Raw genomic sequence first — 21,940 nt, 5'->3', positions numbered from 1 at the left:
GGGGAAACAGTACTGTTGGGGGAAGGGTGCTTGTACTGAGAACAACCTGTCTCAGGTGCTGTACTGATGGAGAACTATACTGTGGGAAGGCAGTACTCAGAAAGCAATACAATGTTGGGGGGTGGGAACAATGCTGAGGCACATCTATATTGTCAGAGGTACATTACTGAGGGAGATTCGCTCTGTAGGTGGGACAGTACTGAGGGAGCACTGCACTGTAGGGGGGGTCAATAACAAGGGAGCACAGCACTGTAGGATGGACAGTACTGAAGGAGCACTACACTGTAGGAGGGATAGTACCAAGGGAGCACATGTGTAGGAGGGATGGTACTGTGGGAGCAGAGCGCTGCAGGGCGGACAGTACCGAGAGACCTCTGCACTGTCAGAGGGACAGTACTGAGAGAGCTCTGCACTGTCAGAGGGTCAGTACTGAGGGAATACTGCACTCAGGGAGGGATACTGTTATTGGAGGGTCTGTACTGAGGGAGCACTGCACTGTAGGAGGGGCAGAACTGAGGGAGTACTGCACTGTAGGAGTACTGAGAAAATGTGGCACTCTTCGCTGGGCAGAACCGAAGTAACATTGTGCTGATTTGCAGATGAGGTATTAAACTGAGGTTGTCATCTGCCATGTCAAATGAAGTGTAAGATCACATGAAACGAAAGGAAGAGATGAGAAGAGATCTCTGGTGCCTTGGCCAATATTTATTCTGCAGCTGGACATCACTAAAACAGATTTTTGATCATATATCTTTCTAGTGCTTGTAGGAGCTTGCTTTGCACAGACTATTATGTTGCATTTGTTACAATGGTGACTGCACCTCATTCACATCCCTGTGTAAAATTATCCAGTCTAAGGTCGTGATCCACGCTGCGGAATTATGAGTCTTCCTTTTGAGCCTGTGTTAAAGTTTACCTGTACCACACTGGCTTCACATCCAATGAACAGTCATACTGGACTCGAGACGTTAACACTATTTCACTTTCCACAGAGCTGCGAAACCTGCTGACTTATTCCAGCACTCTCTGCTCAGTTCCCAGACTACCTGCAAGCTCAGTACCACCTTCTCAATTCTGAGAATGAATTGAAAGGAGTCAGAAACTCAGATTCTCAGGCACATCCATCTGTTGACTCTCAAGAGCCTGGAGTTGGGCTGAATTTTTGAGGTCGTCAGCTTACAGTCAGAGAACTGGATTTTGGTCATTGAAGTGGATATATCTAGCCCTGGCCAAGATTCAGACAGTAATGGAAAATATGTGTGATAAAGAATAATGACCTATTAATCTGTGTGCTTTCTGTGTGTGAGATGTTGGTCGAGGAATGACATTGACCAGTCAAAGCTTCAAAACATACCTATGTGTAACATTTGATCTGAAAGACAGTGAAGCAATCGCTCAGTGCTGCATTGTGTATCAGTTTGCATTATGTGCTAAAAACTTTGGGTTGAGATTTGAACGCATGAATGTCTGATGCATGTGAAAGATCCACCCACCAAGCCGAGATTACATTTCTCATGAATACAACACTAAACTTATTACAGATCCAAATTCCCGGCAGAATTTTCTTTATTTTAGTCATTCGTGGGCAGTCAGGGCCAGCATTTATTGCCTATCCTTGCTTGAGCTGGAGAATGCAGTGGTGAGTTGCCTTCTTGTTTTCTTTTTAGTTCTTGGGATGTGGACATCACTGGCCGGGCCAGCATTTATTGCCCATCCCTAATTTCCCAGAGGACAGTCAAGGGTCATTGCTGTGAGTTTGGAGTCACGTGTAGGCCAGACCAGGTAACGACAGCTGATTTCTTTCCCTAAAGGGCTTTATTGAACCAGATGGTTTATACAACAGTCGACAAAGATTTCATGGTTTTTAACTGCTTTGGTCCATATGCTGTAAGTAAACCCACATTGTTTGGGACGGAATTCCAGCATTTCGATCCAGCAACACTGAAGGAAAGCTGATATATTTCCAAGTCCGGATGCTGAGTGGCTTTGAGAACTTGCAGGGGGTGGTGTTCCCATGTATCTGCTACCCGTGTCCTTCTAGATGGAAATGGGTCGTGGGTTTGGAAGGTACTGTCTAAAGAGCTTTGGCGAATTTCTGGAATGCATCCGGAAAATGGCGCACACTGTTGCTACTGATCATCAGTGGTGAAGGGTCTGATTATTTGTGGAAGAGGAATCAATCAAGTGGGCAGCTTTATCGTGGGTGGTGTCAAGCTTCTTAAATGTTGTCAGAGCTGCACTTAGCTCATCCAAGCAAGTTACGGATAGCCCATCACAATCCTGACTTGTTCTTTGTAGATGGTGGACAGGCTGTAGAGAGTCAGGAGGGGGGTTACTTCCTGCAAGATTCCTAACCTCTGACCTATTCTTGTAGCTACAGTATTTATATGGTTAGTCCATTTTTCAAACAATGGTAACCCCCAGGATATTGATGTAATCTAACAACGTAATTGAAAGGCATGGGATAGTGGTTAGATTCTCTCTTGTTGGAGATGGTTATTTCCTGGTATTTACATATCAGTCTTGCTGCATTTGAACTTTGAAAGTTTCAGCATCTGAGGAGTTGCGAATGGTGCTGAACATTGTGCAATCATTGTTGAACGTTCCTACTTCTGACCTTATGATGGAGGCAAGTTCACTGATGAAGCAGCTGAAGATGATTGTGCCGAGGACACTATCCTGAAGAACTCCTGGAGAGATGTCCTGGAGATGAGATAACTGACCTCCAACAACCACAACCATCATCCTTTGTGCCAGGTATGGCTTCAAGCAGTGGAGAGCTTTCCCCAATTCTTACTGATGCCAGTTTTGCTAGGGCTCCTTGATACCACACTCGATCGAATATAGCCTTGATGCTAAGGTCAGCCACTCTCACCTCATCTCTGGAAATCAGCTCTTTTGTCCATGTTTGAACTAAACCTGTAGTGAGATCAGGAAATGAGCGGCCCTGGAAGAATCCAAACTCAGTGACATTGAGCAGTTTAATACTAAGCAAGTGCTGCTTGATGGCATCTGATGATGCTGATTAAACTCCTAGCAAAAACTGTCTTCTATCGTGTATTTGCAACATCACAATGTGCAAGAACATCAAGGCACTGCATTGCTAAACTCCTTCAAGGTCTGTACTGTTTTTGTCCCCTGCCAGTAACTGGAAAATGGGATTATAGGAGCAGTGTCCATGGTGTCATAGGAAGGGCAGGTCAGAGCTTAGTAGTGACTAGGCAGGAAGGTTTAGTGAGAAACTGACCACAGCCACATTGGCAAAAATAGCAAGGAGGGAAGGGTGACGATGCTGAAGGAGGTTGGATGTTCAAAGTCAAAAGCTCAACTTCAGTCACACTTTGTGTTAAATTTATGAAACCTGTGTGAGGCAGATGGAAGCTATAACAGTACAGGAGCCATTCAGTCCAGATGACTCACTTGCTTGACTCAATTAGCTCTCCACTCCATTATATTCAATTAGGGTGTTCTGCCACGTTCGGAAATATTCCATTGATTTGCTGTTCGGGCATTCTGTGTCATGACTGCCTCACAGAAGATGAGTGTTGGATGGCAAGGCGTCCAAGGAGATCCCATTTGGTGGCAGATAGACCCTCAACAGTAAATAGTAAAAATCACCTTAAACTTGGCCAATGAGGAAGCTATTGCTTGTGTCCAGGAATTTGCCTTTATGAAACAAAAATAAAAAGAGAAGAGGAGGAAAATTTTTATGGTTGTCCATCCAAACACACCATGGACAATGGAAAGCCTCGTGTCATCAGAGAGTGAGGCAAAGAGAAAAATATTCCCCTTACATTTTGACTCCTCACTAGCCATTTTGAAAATGGAAACTCCAGGCTCAATGTTTCTCACAGGAGTATGGGTTTGAGAACTAGCATTTACAACTGAACCCAACTCCCCTCTCCTTTCTTGATGCTACATCTTGTTGTATCACTCATAGGGTTCCCGTCAATAATACTTCACTGAGTTTGCAGCGCTGTTTGCCTCTCATTAGCTCAAAATTTCCAAACTTTTCCTTCAAATGCGAGCAAAATACAATGAATGCTGGAGACCTGGAATACAAACAGAAAGTGCTGGAGAAATCCAGTAGTCCTGGCTGTGTCAGTGGAGAGGAAAGCAATATGGCTGTTCTTTGGGACCAATTTAACATTTGTTTCTCACATAAAGGAAAATACTATACGCATTTGCAGCTTTGCTTCTGCAAATAGATTTGTGGTTTATTGCACTGTATCTTTTCAAAAGATTTCACGCAATCTTTTACAAAAACAGGAAGAACTGGGATTCGAGTGCTGATGGATCAAATTGAAAAGTAGACACGTTATGTCGCATTTGCATAGAACTTTAATTTGACCACATTTGACATCCAACATCCACCCACATGGAAAAACCATTTTAAAAAACAAAGTAATGGTTGGAAATGAACATACTGGAGTTCTATTTGAGGATTACAAGAAGAGTCAGACCAGTAGGTCTTATTTAGTCCTATTTTCATCAGTACCCCCATCCCCTCTTCATGGAGACCCTTGACCCCAGACTTGTCTGGTTTTATTTTCTTTATTCATTCACGGGATGAGGGTGTCATTGGCTTGGTAATATTTATTGCCCATCCCAAATTTCCCAGAGGGCAGTTAAGAGTCAACCACATTGCTGTGGGTCTGGAGTCACATGTAGGCCAGACCAGGTAAGGATGACAGTTTCCTTCCCTAAAAGACATTAGTGAACCAGATGGGTTTTTCCAACAATGGATTCACGGCCATCATTGGGTGACTTAATTCCAAATATTTATTGAATTCAAAATCCACCGACTGGGATTTGAAGCTGGCTCCCCAGAGCATTATCGAAGTCTCTGGATTAACAGCCCAGACATAATACCACTGGTCAGTGGGTTGGAACTGCCTGCATTCCCAGCAGCATAAACTACTCCTTGCTGTTGCTGGGACCACATGGGCTGTTGGCCAATTGGAATGGCTGGCAGCTCTCCAACACTCCTAGAAGCAAGTAACACAGCTCCCAGTGTTAAATTGGTGCACCGCAGCCTTCGGATTGTGGATCAGGCTCCAGAAAACATAGCGAGGAAGGAACACGAGGCCATTCAGCATCTCAAGCCTGTTCTACCACTCAGTGAAATCACTGTTAAGAAGGTGTCTAGCATGCTGGCCTTCATTACTCTGATCACCGATTATCGGAGTTGGGAAGTCATGTCGAGGTTGTACGGGATGTTGGTGAGGCTACATTTGGAGTACCGTGTACAGTTCTAGCCTCCCTGCTGTAGGGAGGATATTACTAAATTAGAGAGGGAGCAGAAAAGATTTACCAGACAATTGCTGGGACGGGAGGGTTTGAGTTACAGGGAGAGGCTGGATAGGCTGGGACTTTTTTCACTGCAGCATAGCAGGTTGAGGGGTGACCTTACAGAGGTTTGTAAAATCATATGGGTTTTAGATAAAGTGAGAAACAACACTCTTTTCTCTTGGGTTGGGGGGAGGGTTAAAACAAGGGGGCACATTTTAAACTCAAGAGGAGGCAGATTTAAAAGGGACCTGAGGGACGACTTTTTCACACACTGGGTGGTTTGTATATGGAATGAATGGCCAGGAGAAGTGAAGATGAAGGTACAGTTACAACATATAAGAAAACACTTGGATAGGCACATGAATAGGAAGGGTTGAGAACGGTATGGGTCAAATGCAGGCAAATGGGACTAGTTTAGTTTGGGAAACTTAAGTCACCGTGGACAAGTAGGACCGAAGGATCTGTTTACATGCTGTATGGCTCAATGATGACTAATCTGTGCCCTCACCCCATATATCTGCCTTTGCACCAACTCCCTTAATAGCTTTGCTTAATTAAAATATGTCTTTACCAGACTTAAAGTTAACAACTGATCCAGCATCCACTGCTGTTTGTGTAAGACAACTCTAAACATCAACCAGCCTTTGTGTGTGGAAGTGATTCCTGATATCTCTCCTGAATGGTCTCACCCTAATTCTCAGACTATGAGTTTTAGACTCTCCAACTGGTGGAAATAGTTTGTCTTTATCTATTCTGTCTTTTCTCGTTTGAAGACTTTGATCAGATCACTTTATCCTTCTAAATTCTAGAAAATCAGGCCTAATTTATAATTTGTAACAGGCCTAAGCTCTCCTCATTAATTAACCACCGAACTCCACGTATTAGTTTTAATATACAAATTGCACTCCCTCCAAGGCCAATATATCCTTCCTGAGGTGTGGTGCCCATTTTAGCTCTCAGGACTCCAAGTAGAGTCTAACTGCATCATCACTATTGCATTCTTACACTTCACTTCTCGCCAGGTATAAAGGCCAGCATTCTATTAGCTTTCTTGAATATTTTCTGAATTCGTTCGTAACATTTTAAAGATCTGTATACCTGAACCCCCAAGTCTCTTGGAAGTCCACTGTATTTAAAACCCCCACCTCTGCCCTCTAGCTAGAGGGAACTTTATTAAAGCACCCATTCAGACAGTGCATTCTTGGTCATTTACATTTATTCTCATTTGCCCTCAGGCTCTTTTCCTGACTACCTTTAATCTGTGTCCTTTTGTTATCAACGCACATGCCTCTCGAAGCATTGACTCTATCAAAATGTCTCAAATGTACTGAATACTTCCTGTGAATCTCCTGACCTTCTCTGCTCCCAGGAGAACATAAGAACCAGGAGCAGGAGTAGGCCATTTGGCCCCTCGAGCCTGCCCCACCATTTAATAAGATCATGGCTGATCTTTTTGAGACTCAGCTCCACTTACCCACCCACTCATCATAACCCTTAACTCCTTTACTGTTCAAATATTTATCTAGCCTTGCCTTAAAAACATTAAGTGAGGTAGCTTCAACTGCTTCACTGGGCAGGGAATTGCACAGATTCACAACCCTTTGGGTGAAGAAGTTCCTCCTGACCTCAGTCCTACATCTGCTTCCCTTTATTTTGAGGTGATGCCCTCTAGTCCTAGTTTTACCTGCTAGCGGAAACAACCTCCCTGCCTCCACCTTATCTGTTCACTTCATAATCTTATATGTTTCTATAAGATCTCCCCTCATTCTTCTGAATTCCAGTGAGTATAATCCCAGTCTACTCAGTCTCTCCTCATAATCCAACCCTCTGAACTCTGGAATCAACCAAGTGAATCTCCTCTGCACCCCCTGCAGTGATAGTATATCCTTCTCAAGTAGGGAGACCAAAACTGCACACAGTACTTGAAGTGTGGCCTCACCGGGACTCTATACAGCTGCAGCATAGCCTCCCTGTTTTTAAACTGCACCCTTCTAGATCTAATAAGAATCCTCACTGTCTCCAAATTCTCATATAACTGAAGTCACTCAGTCCTGACATAATTTATTAAATTATCCATCTGTCCACTCTGAGGCCTCTGCGTCATTTTTGTCTAAGAAGTGAACCAGCTAAAGCCTAACTAGTAGTCTACAAATAATCTATTCTCAAACAGGGACCCCTGATATTGAGACACACCAGAGACACATGCTTCATATGTCAGTAAATACTGCTAGACTTCTCAGGACTTCTGTAATTATTGATGCACGCCATAAGGAGCTCCTGTGAGTATATACACACCCTGGCGACTCCCTGTTTTTATTTGGTCATGGGATATGAGTTTTGCTGGCTGGAGCATCATTTTTGTTGCCCATTCCTGATTTGTCCTGGAGTGGGTGGTGATGAACTGCTTTCCTAAGCCACTGCAGTCATTATGGTCCATACCGTAGACCCCGTGCTGTTGGGAAGGGGGTTCCTAGGATTTTGACACAGCACCAGTTGAAGGAAAAGTTCAAAGTGAGGTGAGTTTTTTATTGGTGTTGTACCAATACGTGTGCTATCCTTGTCCTTCTTGATGATGGGTTCTCAGTTCGGAAAGCGTCTGGGTGAGTTCATGCAGTATGTCTTAAAGAAGTCCCACACTGCTGTCACAATGTGTTGGATTGAAGATTGTGGACTGGGTCCAACCAAGTGACCTGCGTTGTTCTGGATGGCAGAGAGAGATCATGGGAACGGCAGATGCTGGAGAATCCAAGATAACAAAGTGTGAGGCTGGATGAACACAGCAGGCCCAGCAGCATCTCAGGAGCACAAAAGCTGACGCTTCGGGCCGGGACCCTTCATCAGAGAGGGACCCTTTTTCTGTTGAAGGGTCTAGGCCCGAAACGTCAGCTTTTGTGCCCCTGAGATGCTGCTTGGCCTGCTGTGTTCATCCCGCCTCACACTTTGTTACCTTGTCCTGGATGGTGTCAAGTTTGTTGCGAGTTATTAGCGCTGTGCCCATCCAGGCAAATCGGGGGAATGTTCTATCACACTCCTGGCTTGTGCCTCATTGACGGTGCTTGGATTTTGTGCTGTCAGGAGGTCAGTTACTGGATGCAGGATTCCTAGCCTTACATCTGTGCTATTATTGATATGGCTGATCCCGTTCAGTTTCTGCTCAATGTTGAAGGTGAGGGACTCAGTGATAGCAATGCCTTGAATGTCAAGAGGTGGTGTTTAGATTCTCACTTGCTATAGATGGTCATTGCCAAGCATATCAGTGGTGTGAACGGTATTAAACATTTAACAGCTTGAATATTGTCCAGGCCTGACTGCTTCAATAGCTGAGCAGTTCCAAATGATGCTTCAAATTGTGAAATTATCAGCAAGCATCCCCCCTCCTGCCTTTATAATGGAAGGAACACTCATTAATCATTAAGCAGCTGAAGATGGTTGGGCCCAGGACACTCCTGAGGAAAAGGCTCTTGTGGTGCAGTGGTAATTTCTCTGTCTCTGGGTCAGGATGCCCGGGTTTGAGGACCACCTATTCCAGAGTGAATATTTACCCTGAGGAACTCCTACAGAGATGTTCTGGAGCTGAGATTCTTCAACGATCACAACCATCTTCCTTTGTGTCGTTCATGACTCCAACCAGCAAAGAGGGTTCCCCTTTTCGGGCCCATTGATCTTATTGGGATTCAAGCCCATGGGTACAGCATCAGCCTGAGTGTCTGTGGATGACTGTCACAATGACAGCCCCACTATAACATCACCTCCACAGTCTCCTGTACAATTTTTATCTGTGTTTCAGCACTGCCAGCACACTGAAATTGATCAGGAATCATTGTTGGTGTAATGCACTGATGCTCTGGGGTGCATACCAAGTCCATCTGTCTCACTCCGAGCAGCGCTGACGGAGTTGGATTATTTGGTGTTCCAGATTCCGTAAACACGCAAGAAAACAGGAACCCCCACCCACCTTCTGTGAGTTTTTAAACATCATCCCCAGTATCCTGTTTTTTTTCAAATTTCAGAGGGTGCGTGGGCTGTTCACCAGCAAACACTGAACTGAAACTGAGCTGAGCATCTTTACTGCAAGTGAAAGAAATGTTTGTATTTCTGTGGTGCCTTTCGCAACTGCAGCTCCTTGCAAAATATCCTTTAGTCTAATAACTACTTAAGGGTAACTGTGATTGTATTGTTGAAATGACAAACCAGTTTGTGTACAGGAACAGGTAACCAGTATTTAGTGACATTGAGTGAGGGATAATTATTGGCCCAGGGAACTTCCACTGCGTGGGATCCCTCGGAACTACCTTAGAGCACACCCAGGGTTTCTGGTCGGTGCTTAATCCAGAAAACGGCTCCTCCAGCAATGTAAAGGGCTCCTTGCTGCGACAGTGCATTACGTCCTTCATACTGATCCTCTGACACTCCAGCACTCCCTCAGTACTGACCCTCTGACACTATGGCACTCCCTCAGTACTGACCCTCTGACAGTGCGGCGCTCCCTCAGTACTGACCCTCTGACAGTGCGACGCTCCCTCAGTACTGACCCTCTGACAGTACGGCACTCCCTCAGTACTGACCCTCTGACAGTGTGGCGCTCCCTCAGTACTGACCCTCTGACAGTGCAGCACTCCCTCAGTACTGACCCTCTGACAGTGCGGCACTCCCTCAGTACTGACCCTCTGACAGTGCAGCACTCCCTCAGTACTGACCCTCTGACAGTGCGGCACTCCCTCAGTACTGACCCTCTGACAGTGCAGCACTCCCTCAGTACTGACCCTCTGACAGTGTGGCACTCCCTCAGTACTGACCCTCTGACAGTGCGGCACTCCCTCAGTACTGACCCTCTGACAGTGCGGCACTCTCTCAGTACTGACCCTCTGACAGTGCAGTGCTTCCTTAGCACTCGCCCTGTGCAGCACCCTCTCAGTACTACCCCTCATGCAGTGTAGGGTTCCCTCAGTACTTGCCCCTCTGACAGTGTGGCAGTACCAAGTATTGGCCCTGGCACAGTGTAACATGCCCTCAGTATTGCCGCTCTGACTGCACTGGCCTTCTTGCAGTACTGGCACCAGGAGTACTGGCCTTGAATAGTTGAATGGATCTCCTTGGTTGTGTATGTGAAGAATAGCCTGCAATGTGCTTAGGCCACTGAGAGCCAGAAAGGGGAAAGCCGAAAAGCCAAGTTTATGTTCCCCAAAATAAACTGTTCCATTGATTCAGTGACCTGAACCCATGGACTGATGAGTCCAAACAATTTAATGTAGACCCATTTTAAACATCTGGGATTTCTTGCACCCACACATAGTGTTCAAATAGAGATGGGGAGGAGGGCAAGTGTTTAGCAGGATTTGAGTCTTATCTGGGAACAATTACTCGACTAACTGCCTTTGGCACTATTGACAGATATTTGTGAAAAGACTTTCTCATTGGGAGGCAAGTTTATTTGTTTGCCAATGTGAATGAGAGGCAGCTAAAGCTGTGGAAATTAATCTTTCTCCTTGGAGACTTGTCACTTTGGAAAAGTTCCCACTCGCAGCACAGACAGACAGAGCCTGAGGGTGACGTCAGTATCATCAGCTTCTGCAAAAACCACAGGGTTCAGAAAGTTTTCATCAGAGCCTGTAAAATTATTCATAACAGCCAGGTAGTCCAGCACTACTGACTTAGCTTATGGGAGGTTCATGGTTGTATCACTGAACTATTCACCCAAAAACCCAGGCTAACGAGCAGGGCACATGGGTTCAAAGCCCACCATAACAAATGGTGAATTCTGAATTCAATAAAAGGCTGGCCTCATGGTAACCATATCAACTGACATAAAGAGTCATCTGGTTCAATTAGAGGCTGGATGAACACAGCAGGTCCAGCAGCATCTCAGGACCACAAAAGCTGACGTTTCAGGCCTAGGCCCTTCATCAGAGACTCTCTCTGATGAAGGGACTAGGCCCGAAACGTCAGCTTTTGTGCTCCTGAGATGCTGCTTGGCCTGCTGTGTTCATCCAGCTTCACATTTTATTATCTTGGATTCTCCAGCATCTGCAGTTCCCATTATCTCTCACACTTTATTATCTTGGATTCTCCAGCATCTGCAGTTCCCATTATCACTGGTTCAGTTAGAATTAGCTTTATTGTCACATGTACTCACACGAGTGCAGTGAAAAGTTTACCAGCTGCCACTTACAATACCATCTTAGGTATAAAGGTACTGAGGTACAGTTTCTTAAGTAGAAGCTCTCAGAAATAAAATAGAAAAATAAAGAAATAAATAGTGTCAGCATTACAGACTTACACACCAAGGAATTCTGCCGTCCTTACCTTGTCTGGTCTTTATGTGACTCCAAACCTGAAACAATGAGTGGACTCTTAGCTGCCCTCTGGGCAGTTAGAGATGGGCAATAAATTCGGCCTTGCCAGTGATATCCATATCCCACAGAAAGGTAAAATGAACCCCCCCTTTCTTTTATTCATTCATGGGATGAAGACGTCGTTAGCTGGGCCAGCATTTATCACTCATTCCTAGTTGCTCTTGAGAAGGTGGTGGTGAGCTGCCTTTTTCAGCTGTAGTTGGACCCACAATGCTCTTAGAGAAGGAATTCCGGGATTTTGATCCAGCGACACTGAAGGAATAGTAATATATTTTCAAATCAGGATTGTGAGTGGTTTGGAGGGGAACTTGCAAGCGGTGGTGCTCCATATCTGCTGTCCTTGATCTTCTGGAAGGAAGTGGTCATGGATTTGGAAGGTGCTATCTAAGGATATTTGGAAAATTTTAGGAAGGTGGTGACCTAATACCTATTATTAAAGAACTATTTAACCAGAAACTCATGTTTACATCAAGCATTTTCATTACAAAAGAGCCTCTGATAAATATAAAGAAAAAAAACAAACAAGAGTGTGAATTTAGTAACAAAAACAGAAGTTGCTGGAAAAGCTCAGTAGGTCTGGCAGCATCTGTGAAGAAAAATCAGAACAAACATTTCAGGTCCTATGGCCCTTCCTCAGAACCTGGGAGCTGGGAAAATGTTAGTTTATAAACAGAAGATGGGGTGGAAGGAGGGACGAAGGAGTAAACGCATTGTGGCGATAGAGCCCAAAGAGAGAGAACAGTTGGTTGTAAAAGGAGTGGATAAAGAGAGTGTATAGCTGTTAATGGAGACTGCTAGTGGCTAACAATAGGTAGTGAGTAATGGCAGATTATGTGAGAACAAGGCTTAGTGTGTGGGTTTGAGGGTTGGGAATGGGAGAGTTCAGGCCCTAAAATTATTGAACTCCATATTGAGTCCAAAATGCCACGGGGACCCAAGTGGAAAATGAGTTGTTGTTCTTCCAGCTAGTGCTGAGCTTCATTGGAACACTGCAGCAAGCCTGAGACAGAGATGTTGGCCAAGAAAAAGTGGCAGTCAACTAGAAGTTCAGGGTCTTTTTAGCTAGCAGAACATATATGTTCTGCGAAAGGGCCACCCAGTCAACGCTTCATTTCCTCAGTGTAACAGTGACCACATTGTGAGCAGCGAATGCAGTAGACTAGATTGCATGAAGCACAGGAAAAGTGCTACTTCACCTGGAAGGTATGTTTGGGCCCTTGGATACTGGGAAGGGAGGAAGTAAATGGACAGGTGTTGCACCTTCGCCAGTTGCAGGGTAAGGTGTGTTGAGGCTGTGGAGGGTGTTTGACTCCTCTTGAACAGATTTTTCAGCATTGTATCCACTGCCATTTGGACTGCTAGTTCTACACTTAGATCCTCTTTTGATTAAAGAAACTCAGTGATTGATTTAACTCAAATGCCAACAACAGATCTGCCACAAATGAGTTCTTCTTGGACATTTCTGGAGATACATGGCACTGCAATTTCATTAGTGGCTAATAGGTATATACAGAGTCTCTGTTCTTTAAGTGAAATATTGATCAAAAGCTGTCAGGAAGTTGTCAAACATGTTTACTTCTCATTGATTCGTTGTCAGTGTCACACATGATTTAATGATGTTTCCATACAGTAGGGAGGTGTGCTAATCTGCTCTGCAGTTGGTTTACAGTATGATGCTGAGACTATTGAAATCTTAGGAATTGTAACTTTCCACGTTTGATAATTTGTCAGTATTTCAACAGGCCTAAAAGTTTAGATTTTTCTGATGGGATTTTGGTTAACTCAAATTCTCAGAGGGTCAGTACTGAGGGAGTGCTGCACTGTCAGAGGCTCAGTACTCAGATTCATGCTTGTTTACTTCATCTAATTTTCCTTGTTTTAATGAACAATTCCTAAATCTCCTTATTGCCCAATAAAACTTGAATTTGTCACTTTGATTGATGCAATAATATGTATTTCAGTAACTTCATGTTGGGGCTCTGATATTTAGAATTGGGAATAATGACTTATTTTGTTGCTGATTTTTCATTTTCCAATATATTTTCTTTAAGTCTATACCTGAAGACTTATCTGAATTTGCTGTTTTTAACCTTTTAGTTGATTCAGTAAATTCACAAATTCATTAATGCACTGTCAGAAGCTTTAGCAGTGCTCCTCGGCCAAGTTCAGGTTTTTCCCCTTCACTATCAGAGGGCTATTATTGCTCTCACTGCTTTACCCCCCTTGTTTCCTCAATTACTGGCTTAAAAAGTCTTACAGTGTACTGGTAGTTTTTCTGGAAAAATCTCCTGTTCACAGATATTTTCTTTACAGTAGTTGTCAAGCAGTATGGAACTTCTGGCAGCTAGCTGGTCTTAGAATTGCAGCTATCTTTTTATTTGAAAAAAATATTTTTTTGAATTCTTCCCTTCTCCAGTCAATCTTAGGTCTGTTTCTTAATATTCACTGCTGCCATGATTTTCCAGACAGCAAACCCCATAATTCACAACATCGTTTACCATGTGGTCTGATGCCACACTGTGAGATTGAGCTCTTTACAGACTGGTTGAGGAGAAGCTGATGTCAATCACTGTTCTCCAGCTTAGACATCAAATTAATACTATTAACACTAATACTGTTGTATATGGCAATCAGACGTATACCCAGTTACATTAAGTGAGGACTAATCTATCTTCTTTATGTGTTCATATCTGTGCGCTGCCGGGATTCTTTCTCTTTCTAGAGTGTTGCAGTCCGATGATGTTCTTCCAGAATGTTCCAACTCCTTCCACTCCATGCCATTCATACTCAGTGATGTGCAGTACTGAGACATCATCATAAGGTTCCTCCAGAGGCCTAATAATCTTGCACAACAATCTCCTCTATAAGAACAGGAAGAGGCCTCTCATTCCCCAAAGCCTGTGCTACCATTCAACTAGGCCATAGCTGATCTGACATTTTAACTCCAATTATTCCGTTCATCTCCGCAACATTTAAAATGCTCAGCCAAAACAAAGTCCATCTCAGTTTTTGAAGCTTCCAAATGACTCCTTAGTCTCATCAGCTTTCTAGGAGAGTTCCAGATACTCATATTGTCTGTGCATGAAAAAAAGTTGCCATATTTATGGTACAAAAGCAAAGTTGCTGGAAAAGCTCAGCAGGTCTGGCAGCATCTGTGAAGGAGAAAACAGAGTTAACATTTTGGGTCCGGTGACCCCTCCTCAGAATCATATGCGATATTTATGGTAGTTGGTGCAGAACTAGATTGAGTTGAAATGTTGTGGCAGGCACAAACCACCACATGGTCTACTCTTGCTCCTATTTCTTATGTTCCTTTCTTTTCTCACAACTCTTCTCTCACTCCTGAAATCATTCCTTCTCTCGCAGGGTGTTATCTGAGACTTTACTGTGGCGAGGGAAGCAAGCCAACTGTCTAAGTGATTGAAGTGAGTATTGTGACCCAATAGTGGGATGGCTTTAGGCAGACCTGCAGACCATGCTCTGTTTCCACGTTCAGTTACATTCCACTCCAGGTCCACCACATCCCAGACCCCAGGCGCTCACCATGGGGGTCAGTTTCGCTCAGTTGGTTGAACGATTGGTTTGTGAAACAGTGTGATGCCAACCATGTGGGTTCAATCCCCACACCAGCTGAGGTTACCATGAAGGACTCTCCTTCTCAACCTCTCTCCTTGCCTGAGGTGTGGTGACCCTCAGGTTAAATCATCACGAATCATTTCTCTCTAATGAGAGAGCAGCCCTGTGGTCTAGTAAGATTATTATGACTTGACTTGAGCTTGCTTCTGAGGTTGTAATTTAGGTGCATAGCTGCTAAGTCCATTGTGCTGGTGTAGAGAGGCCAGTGTGGCCCGGAGCCCATGAGGTACTTGTAAGGTCATACAGCACAGAAACAGACTCTTTGGTCCAACTTGTCTATTCCAACCATAATCCAAATCTAAACTAGCCCTACCTGCCTGCACTTGGCCCGTTTCCTTCCAAATATTCGTGAACTTATCCAAATGCCTTTCCAACGTTGTAACTGTCCCTGCATTCACCACTTTCTCTGGAAGTCCATTCCATACATGGACCACTCTGTGTAAAAAAAATTTGCCCCTCGAGTCATTTTTTAAATCTATCTCCTCTTATCTTAAAACGATGTCCCCTAGTCTTGAAATCCCCTACCCTAGAGAAAAGATAATTGTCATTCACCTTATCCATACCCTGAAGGGACCTAAGAGGCAACTTTTTCATGCAGAGGCTGGGATGTGTATGGAACCAGGTGCCAGAGAAAATGGTGAAGGCTGGTGCAATTACACCATTTAAAAGGCATCTGGATGGGTATTTGAATGGGAAATGTGTAGGGAGCTAATTCTGGCAAATGGGACTAGATTAATTAGGATATCTGTTTGGCTAAAGTTGGACCAAAGGGTATGTTTCCATGCTGTACAGCTCTATGACTGTGTGACCTCTCATTATTCTGCGCTCCACAGAAAAAAAGTCCTTGTGATGAGCTTCTTTACCACAGTGTAGAAGGTTGAAAGTGGAGAAGACAAGAGTTTCATTTGCAGACAGAATGGAGATGATTGGCAGCCTTGCCATTTACACTGTGTCCCTGAAGTAGGAATCGATGACAGTGTGTGCACTGAAAACATTCCACTATGTCAAAGGACAGTTCCACAATTTGTCTGTTCTCTTACATAAAGCAGCTGGTGAGGTTGTAATTGTTGTGTCGAGTAAAAAATGCCAAGGGAGATGTAATCAAGTTGTTCAATGTTGTGTAGGATTTTGATAAAGCGCACAGGCTGATACTTTATCCAGTGGTAGGGGGATTGGTAGCCAGAAGAACACAATGATGTGAATTTTATTTGCACAGCGTGGTGTGACCTGGATTGTGCTGCATGAAAGATCAGTGGAAGCTGATTCCCTAGGAGTGTTCAAATCAGAGTTGTAAGGGGGAAAGAGGTGGGGACTGATAATGATTGGATCATTGTTTCAAAGAGCCAACAGAAGCAGGAGGAGATGAATGGCCTCCTTGTTTATTGTAAGATTCTCTGTTTCTATGAGTGCTTGTGGTCCAGGATAAAGGTGTGGGAAGAATTGAGGTAACAGGTGTTGTAGCTTGTGATAACAAGGTGTTGAGCTGGAGGAACACAGCAGGCCAAGCAGCATCAGAGGAGCAGGAAGGCTGACGTTTCGGGCCTAGGGCCTTCTTCAGAAATGCGTATATGCTGAGCTTTATCCTCAGCTCTGGGCTTACAGGAAGAAGTCACACAACAGAATGTCTCCAACGTTTAAAATGACTGGAATCTCTGATTCTCCACAGGTTTGGTGCAGGGATTCTCAATGACAGCACCTACACTCAATATCACGGGAACAGAATACTCGATCGACGTTAGCAACACCCTTACCATCACCTGCAGGTAAGTGCTGCAACTAGTAGGAATTTTCCTGCTACAAACTGGTAAGGTCTCACAATTAATTTGAACCTAATTCATTTCCTTTTCATCCTGTACCTAATTTTCAAAGCAAGAGTGCCTTATGCTGATAAAAACAAACCTTAAAATGAGATCCCATTGTTGTAAATGGTACATTAGCTAGGAATTACAAAGGAACTGGAGTACAAGAGGAAGAAGTGTAGTGATACCAAACATTGGCAAGGCCGCTGCTGGAGTACAGTGGGCAATTTTGATCTTTGACATCCACTTCAACCACTCTCTCTTGTAGTGAGTTATAGAACCTTGTCACCAAGTTGCACATGCCGCAGTCCCTCTGGGTTTTCTTCATGGCTATCATGTATTCAGTGACCAAAACTGACACAGATTCAGTTTCAGGATATTGTGAAGTTGGTTTCGGAGCTTTTGGCAATCTCAGAGTTTGAAGAACATCAAAACCATTCATTTCTTAGCAATTCCTCTCAACATCAAATTGAAATGAGCCAAGATACACACAGGAACACAGTCACAACCTTCACATTTGATCCAAGTGTGCTGCTCAAAACTCAGATGTGGATGAAGCAAGTTCAGAAGGGTGGTTTTTTTTTGTCTGTTTTCCATTTGCCTTTAATTGAACGGTAGGCCAAGCCAATCCCATGGGGCCGCAAATAGTAGCAGTTATGTTTACACAGTCTCCTGCCACATAGCTGGACAACCATCAAGGCACCAAGCAGGAGGTGGTTGATTGGTTGGAGGAAGTGACTGAAGGAAAGACACAATATTTAAGTTAGAATGTAATAGTTGTGTTGAGGGGACAATGCTCAAGAGCAGAGAGATTTGTGGGGGACATGGGGTTGGTGCAGAAGTTCATCTGTTAATAATTGGGTCAGGGCAAAGGAGAGAAGGAGAAAGGAACGGGGGCAAGGTACAGCAGAACAAGTCGGGGGGGGCGTCACAAAACAAAAGTAGGGGAGGCCTTCAGAGATAATAAAAGTTCTCAATATGGGCAAGCACTGAAGGAGTGGAGGGATTTAAATGGGCTGGGTCATGAGGAAGAGGAGCAGTTTGAATAAGAGAGGTCATGAGGGAGTGGAAGGACCTCAGGGAGCAGAGGAAGATTGGTGGAATATTCAGCTAACCTCATATTCCCACAATTTAATCACTAATTCCAGAATAGCATTCTCCCACCCAATTTGTCTAAGCAGCCAATCATTGTGTATCTTGAAGTAGGTTCGCTCAGTGCTGTTCCATTTAATCTCACAACCCAGGCTCCTGCTCTTTTATTTTTGAGATAGTCTGTGTAAATCGCATCTGCTGTTTCTGTAATAGGACTGTATTATTACCCAACTGCTGGCAAATGTAGCTATTGCAATGTGAAAACACACAGGAGGTGGGGAATGTTCCCACAGTGCTGCGGAAATGGGTGCAGTCCCACAGAGGTGCCACAGTCCATGAACATCTTGGTGAATGGTTTTCCAAAGGTCAGTATAGGAATCAGAGGGGCAGGTTTTATTGTAGCTTGGAGTCTTCCCACAACGCAGCAAGTGTGGCAGGTTCTATAAAAGCTTAGTACATCCATGTAGAAATGTGGCCAGTGAGAAAGCAGATTTTAACATGCCCAGCCATTGGAATTTCATGAGGTAGTTGCACTATCTCCCCACGGTACCTTAGTGTCACCAGTGCCTATGGAATCAATGTCTGCTCATGTGTGGGCCTGTGAGAGAGTTTCCATTTCCTCATCAGCACCTCATTTTTTCATGCTGATTCTGAAGGAGAACGATTCTCTGCTATTTACTTTTAGGCAGCACGGTGGCTCATTGGTGAGCACTATTGCCTCATGCAGCCAGGGACCTGGGTTCAATTCCACCCTCAGGTGACCGCCTGCGTGGAGTTTGCATATTCTTCCCTTGTCTGTGTGGGTTTCCTCCAGGTACTCCGGTTTCCTCCCACAGTCCAAAGGTGTGCAGGCTAGGTGGATTGGCCATACTAAATTGCCCATGGGGTCCAGGGATGTGTAGATTGGTGGGATGCTCTGGGGTTTGGTGTGGACTTGTTCGGCTGAAGAGCCTGTTTCCACACTGTGGGAATGCTATGAGAAGGGTCACTGGACTTGAACGTTAACTCTGCTTCATCTCACAGATGCTGCCAGACCTGCTGAGTTTCTCCAGCAGTTTTTAATTTTATTCTTTTCTCCTAGAACTGTTAGCTGTCACTGTGGGATACTCAGAGACCATAATTTTGTTCCTACTAGGTCACTAGGGAGTGGGTCAATCGCATCCACAGGCCAGCTGGGGATAACTCCAATGGTCACGCATCCCAACACAAGCCACACTCCTGTAGGACGTGGTAAATGGGGATGGGCATGTATCATCCTTCAATCTCTTTGACCAGCACCTTGGTACTTACTGCACTCTCTGGTGGAAGGGTCATGCCTGCTCCCAGCAGCAGAATGTAGTCGGCCCTGGTATCCCTCAGTACCAGTCCACGCTTACTCGCCTCTCCCTGGGGAAATATAACCGCCTGACCTTTACGTACTAAATCTTGCTAAATGTCAGGGATTCATTTAATCATGTCCCCACTCTCAGGGATGGTTTTAAAGCAATGCAGTCATATCCATCGGCTGGTTTGCTACGTTCTGTGATGGACTCCCATTCTCTGCCCAGGCTGTATGTGCCCAAGTGAATCCCTTCAGTTTTCCCCAGTGCCTCCAGCAATGACCCAGATATACCTCACTCTTCAGCAATTAAAATAGCCCCCATGCCCTCACCTATCATCTCAGCACCTCTGTTCTTATCCTGAGGAGGACTCCCAGCATTTCTCTCTCTTCCGTGGGTTCTCCATCTCTTATCCCTCTCCCTACCTTGATCCTGTCATGATTATAATGAGATAAGTCAGGTGGACCTCAGAGAATATGAGTTCCTTGATTGGGGTTGTTAGTCTGGCCCCGTCAGGGAGCCCTGGCTGACAGATAGAAATAGGCGGGTCAGAGGCTATGATCACTGTGAGAGCCAGCTCTGAGGGATCTGTCACAAGGAGGTCAATAAAGGGTGACTTTGTGGTGGGATGTGGCCCCTGGAGTTATTTCAAATCCTTTCCTGTTGGTTGGGGTCGACAAAGGATGGATTTCTTCTGGAATAGGAGCTTATGGACATAATCATCAACCAGTGGGTTGGCCGGCCTGGGCACAGTCACCCTGTGGAATTCTTATTGGGAAGTATGCGGAGGCTTTGAACTCCTGAAAGGTTTGTGTATAAGAATTACTGTAGGGGTGGGATGGAGTTCTACGGTTTTTGATTTCAGATCGATGAGTTAGGGCAGGCAACAGAAGATTTGTTCAAAAAGGAATGGTTCAGGAATCAGTCTTTCTGCTTGACAGGCAGAACAGTTGTAACAGCTGGAGCTGTTGGTGGGGGTGGGGCGAAGGCAGTGCTGCTTCAGGGTGGGGGGCTTTTCATAAGGGGCAATTCACATGAGGTGTGATCTGTACGAGTGGGTAATGTAATTAGGGAATAAGGCCTTATCAAAGGAAAAATAATTTCAGTAGATAAGAGAATAAAGACTAAGTGAGTGGATTTCATTTCAATGGAAACCATCTGCCTCAGTATTTATGGAGAATGTCAGGAGAGCAAAATTACGGTAGTGCATGTAAGCTGTAAAACAAAAGCACATGTTGCACAGATACATTTTAGGCAGCAAGGAAACCATGTGGAATTAGATACTTCTTTGCTGTATGTTGTAAATCTCTCCAAATTTCACAGGGAGGTGCATTGGAATTATTGTTGAGAAACAAATAGAAGGTAATAAAATATCAGCTCCAGTTACCCTGTCTGATCCCTAAAGCCTAGCCATCTTTCCTGAGCTGCATGTGCATAGCACTGTGAACAGCAGTGAAGGCCTCTGCAGTCAAATAGCCTTTGGTCACTTGGCAAGCGGCAACTTGCCTTGCTGTGGCACCATCTGCGCTCTGAGTGACTCCTTTCTGGTTGGGTGAGGAAGAGGGGGGAGGCAAGGGGCTAAAAACTGAAATGGGGGCAGGTTTCAGTTGTCAAATGACTGGGGAAGCAGTGCTGTCGTGTTAATGTCATTGGGCTAGTGACCCAGGGAAATGCCCTGGACGCACAGGTTTTAACCCCACCGCGGCAGCTGGTGAAACCTAAATGGAGTTAAAAACATTCCAGAATTGAAAGCTTGTGCCAGTGGAGGTGACCATGGAGTTATCATTATTGTTGTGGCTGAAACAACGCAGTTTCAAATCCCCCTCTTCCCAGCACACTCCGAGCAAATGTCCAGGCAATTGAAAATAAAATGGATGCGCTCAGATCTAGACTTATATTCCAGAGGGAATGGAGAGACTGCTGTGTGCTCTGTTTCACAGAGACGTGGCTCACTGCTACCATACTTGACCGTGTCTTTCAAGCTAAGGAGTTCTCCATACATTGCATGGATCATTTGATAAGGCAAAGGGCAGGGGGCGCTGCTTCTGATGCTCAGACATGGTGACCCTGGAGAGCCACTGCTCTCTGGACCTAGAACACCATTCAGTTAAATGCTGTCCCCACTACTTGCTGCGTGAGTCCACCTCTGCCGTCCTGACAGCAGTCTACATACCACCCCATGCAGGTGCAAAGAATGCCCTCGATGTGATTTACAGAGCCACAGACACTCTGGAGACAAAATTCCCCAAGGCCTTATTCATGGTGGCCAGCGACTTCAACCAAGCCAACCTCAAGAGGGAGCTGCCAAAGTACCACCAACACATCACCTGCCCCACGAGAGGATGAAACATTCTGGACCATTGCTACACGATCATCAAAGACACCTAACGCTCCATTCCCTCATCCACACTTCAGAAAATCAGATCGCAGCGCTGTGTTCCTCCTCCTA

The 21,940-nt window shown here is 44.7% G+C and overlaps 1 protein-coding gene across 1 annotated transcript in view; it reads left to right on the top strand.

Moving 5' to 3' along the window:
* The window catches only part of flt4 (fms related receptor tyrosine kinase 4), a 240,824-nt gene that overhangs the window by 80,029 nt on the left and 138,855 nt on the right, over positions 1 to 21,940 (top strand). The window contains exon 2 of the mRNA XM_059650520.1: positions 16,948 to 17,044. Coding sequence (XP_059506503.1) covers positions 16,948 to 17,044 — 97 coding nt within the window. The remainder of the gene's footprint in view (positions 1 to 16,947; positions 17,045 to 21,940) is intronic.

This window comes from Stegostoma tigrinum, chromosome 13 (assembly GCF_030684315.1).
Source record: "Stegostoma tigrinum isolate sSteTig4 chromosome 13, sSteTig4.hap1, whole genome shotgun sequence".
Lineage (NCBI taxonomy): Eukaryota > Metazoa > Chordata > Chondrichthyes > Orectolobiformes > Stegostomatidae > Stegostoma > Stegostoma tigrinum.
Note: the sequence above shows the minus strand (reverse complement) of the source record. Positions and strands in the feature narration are given on the sequence as shown.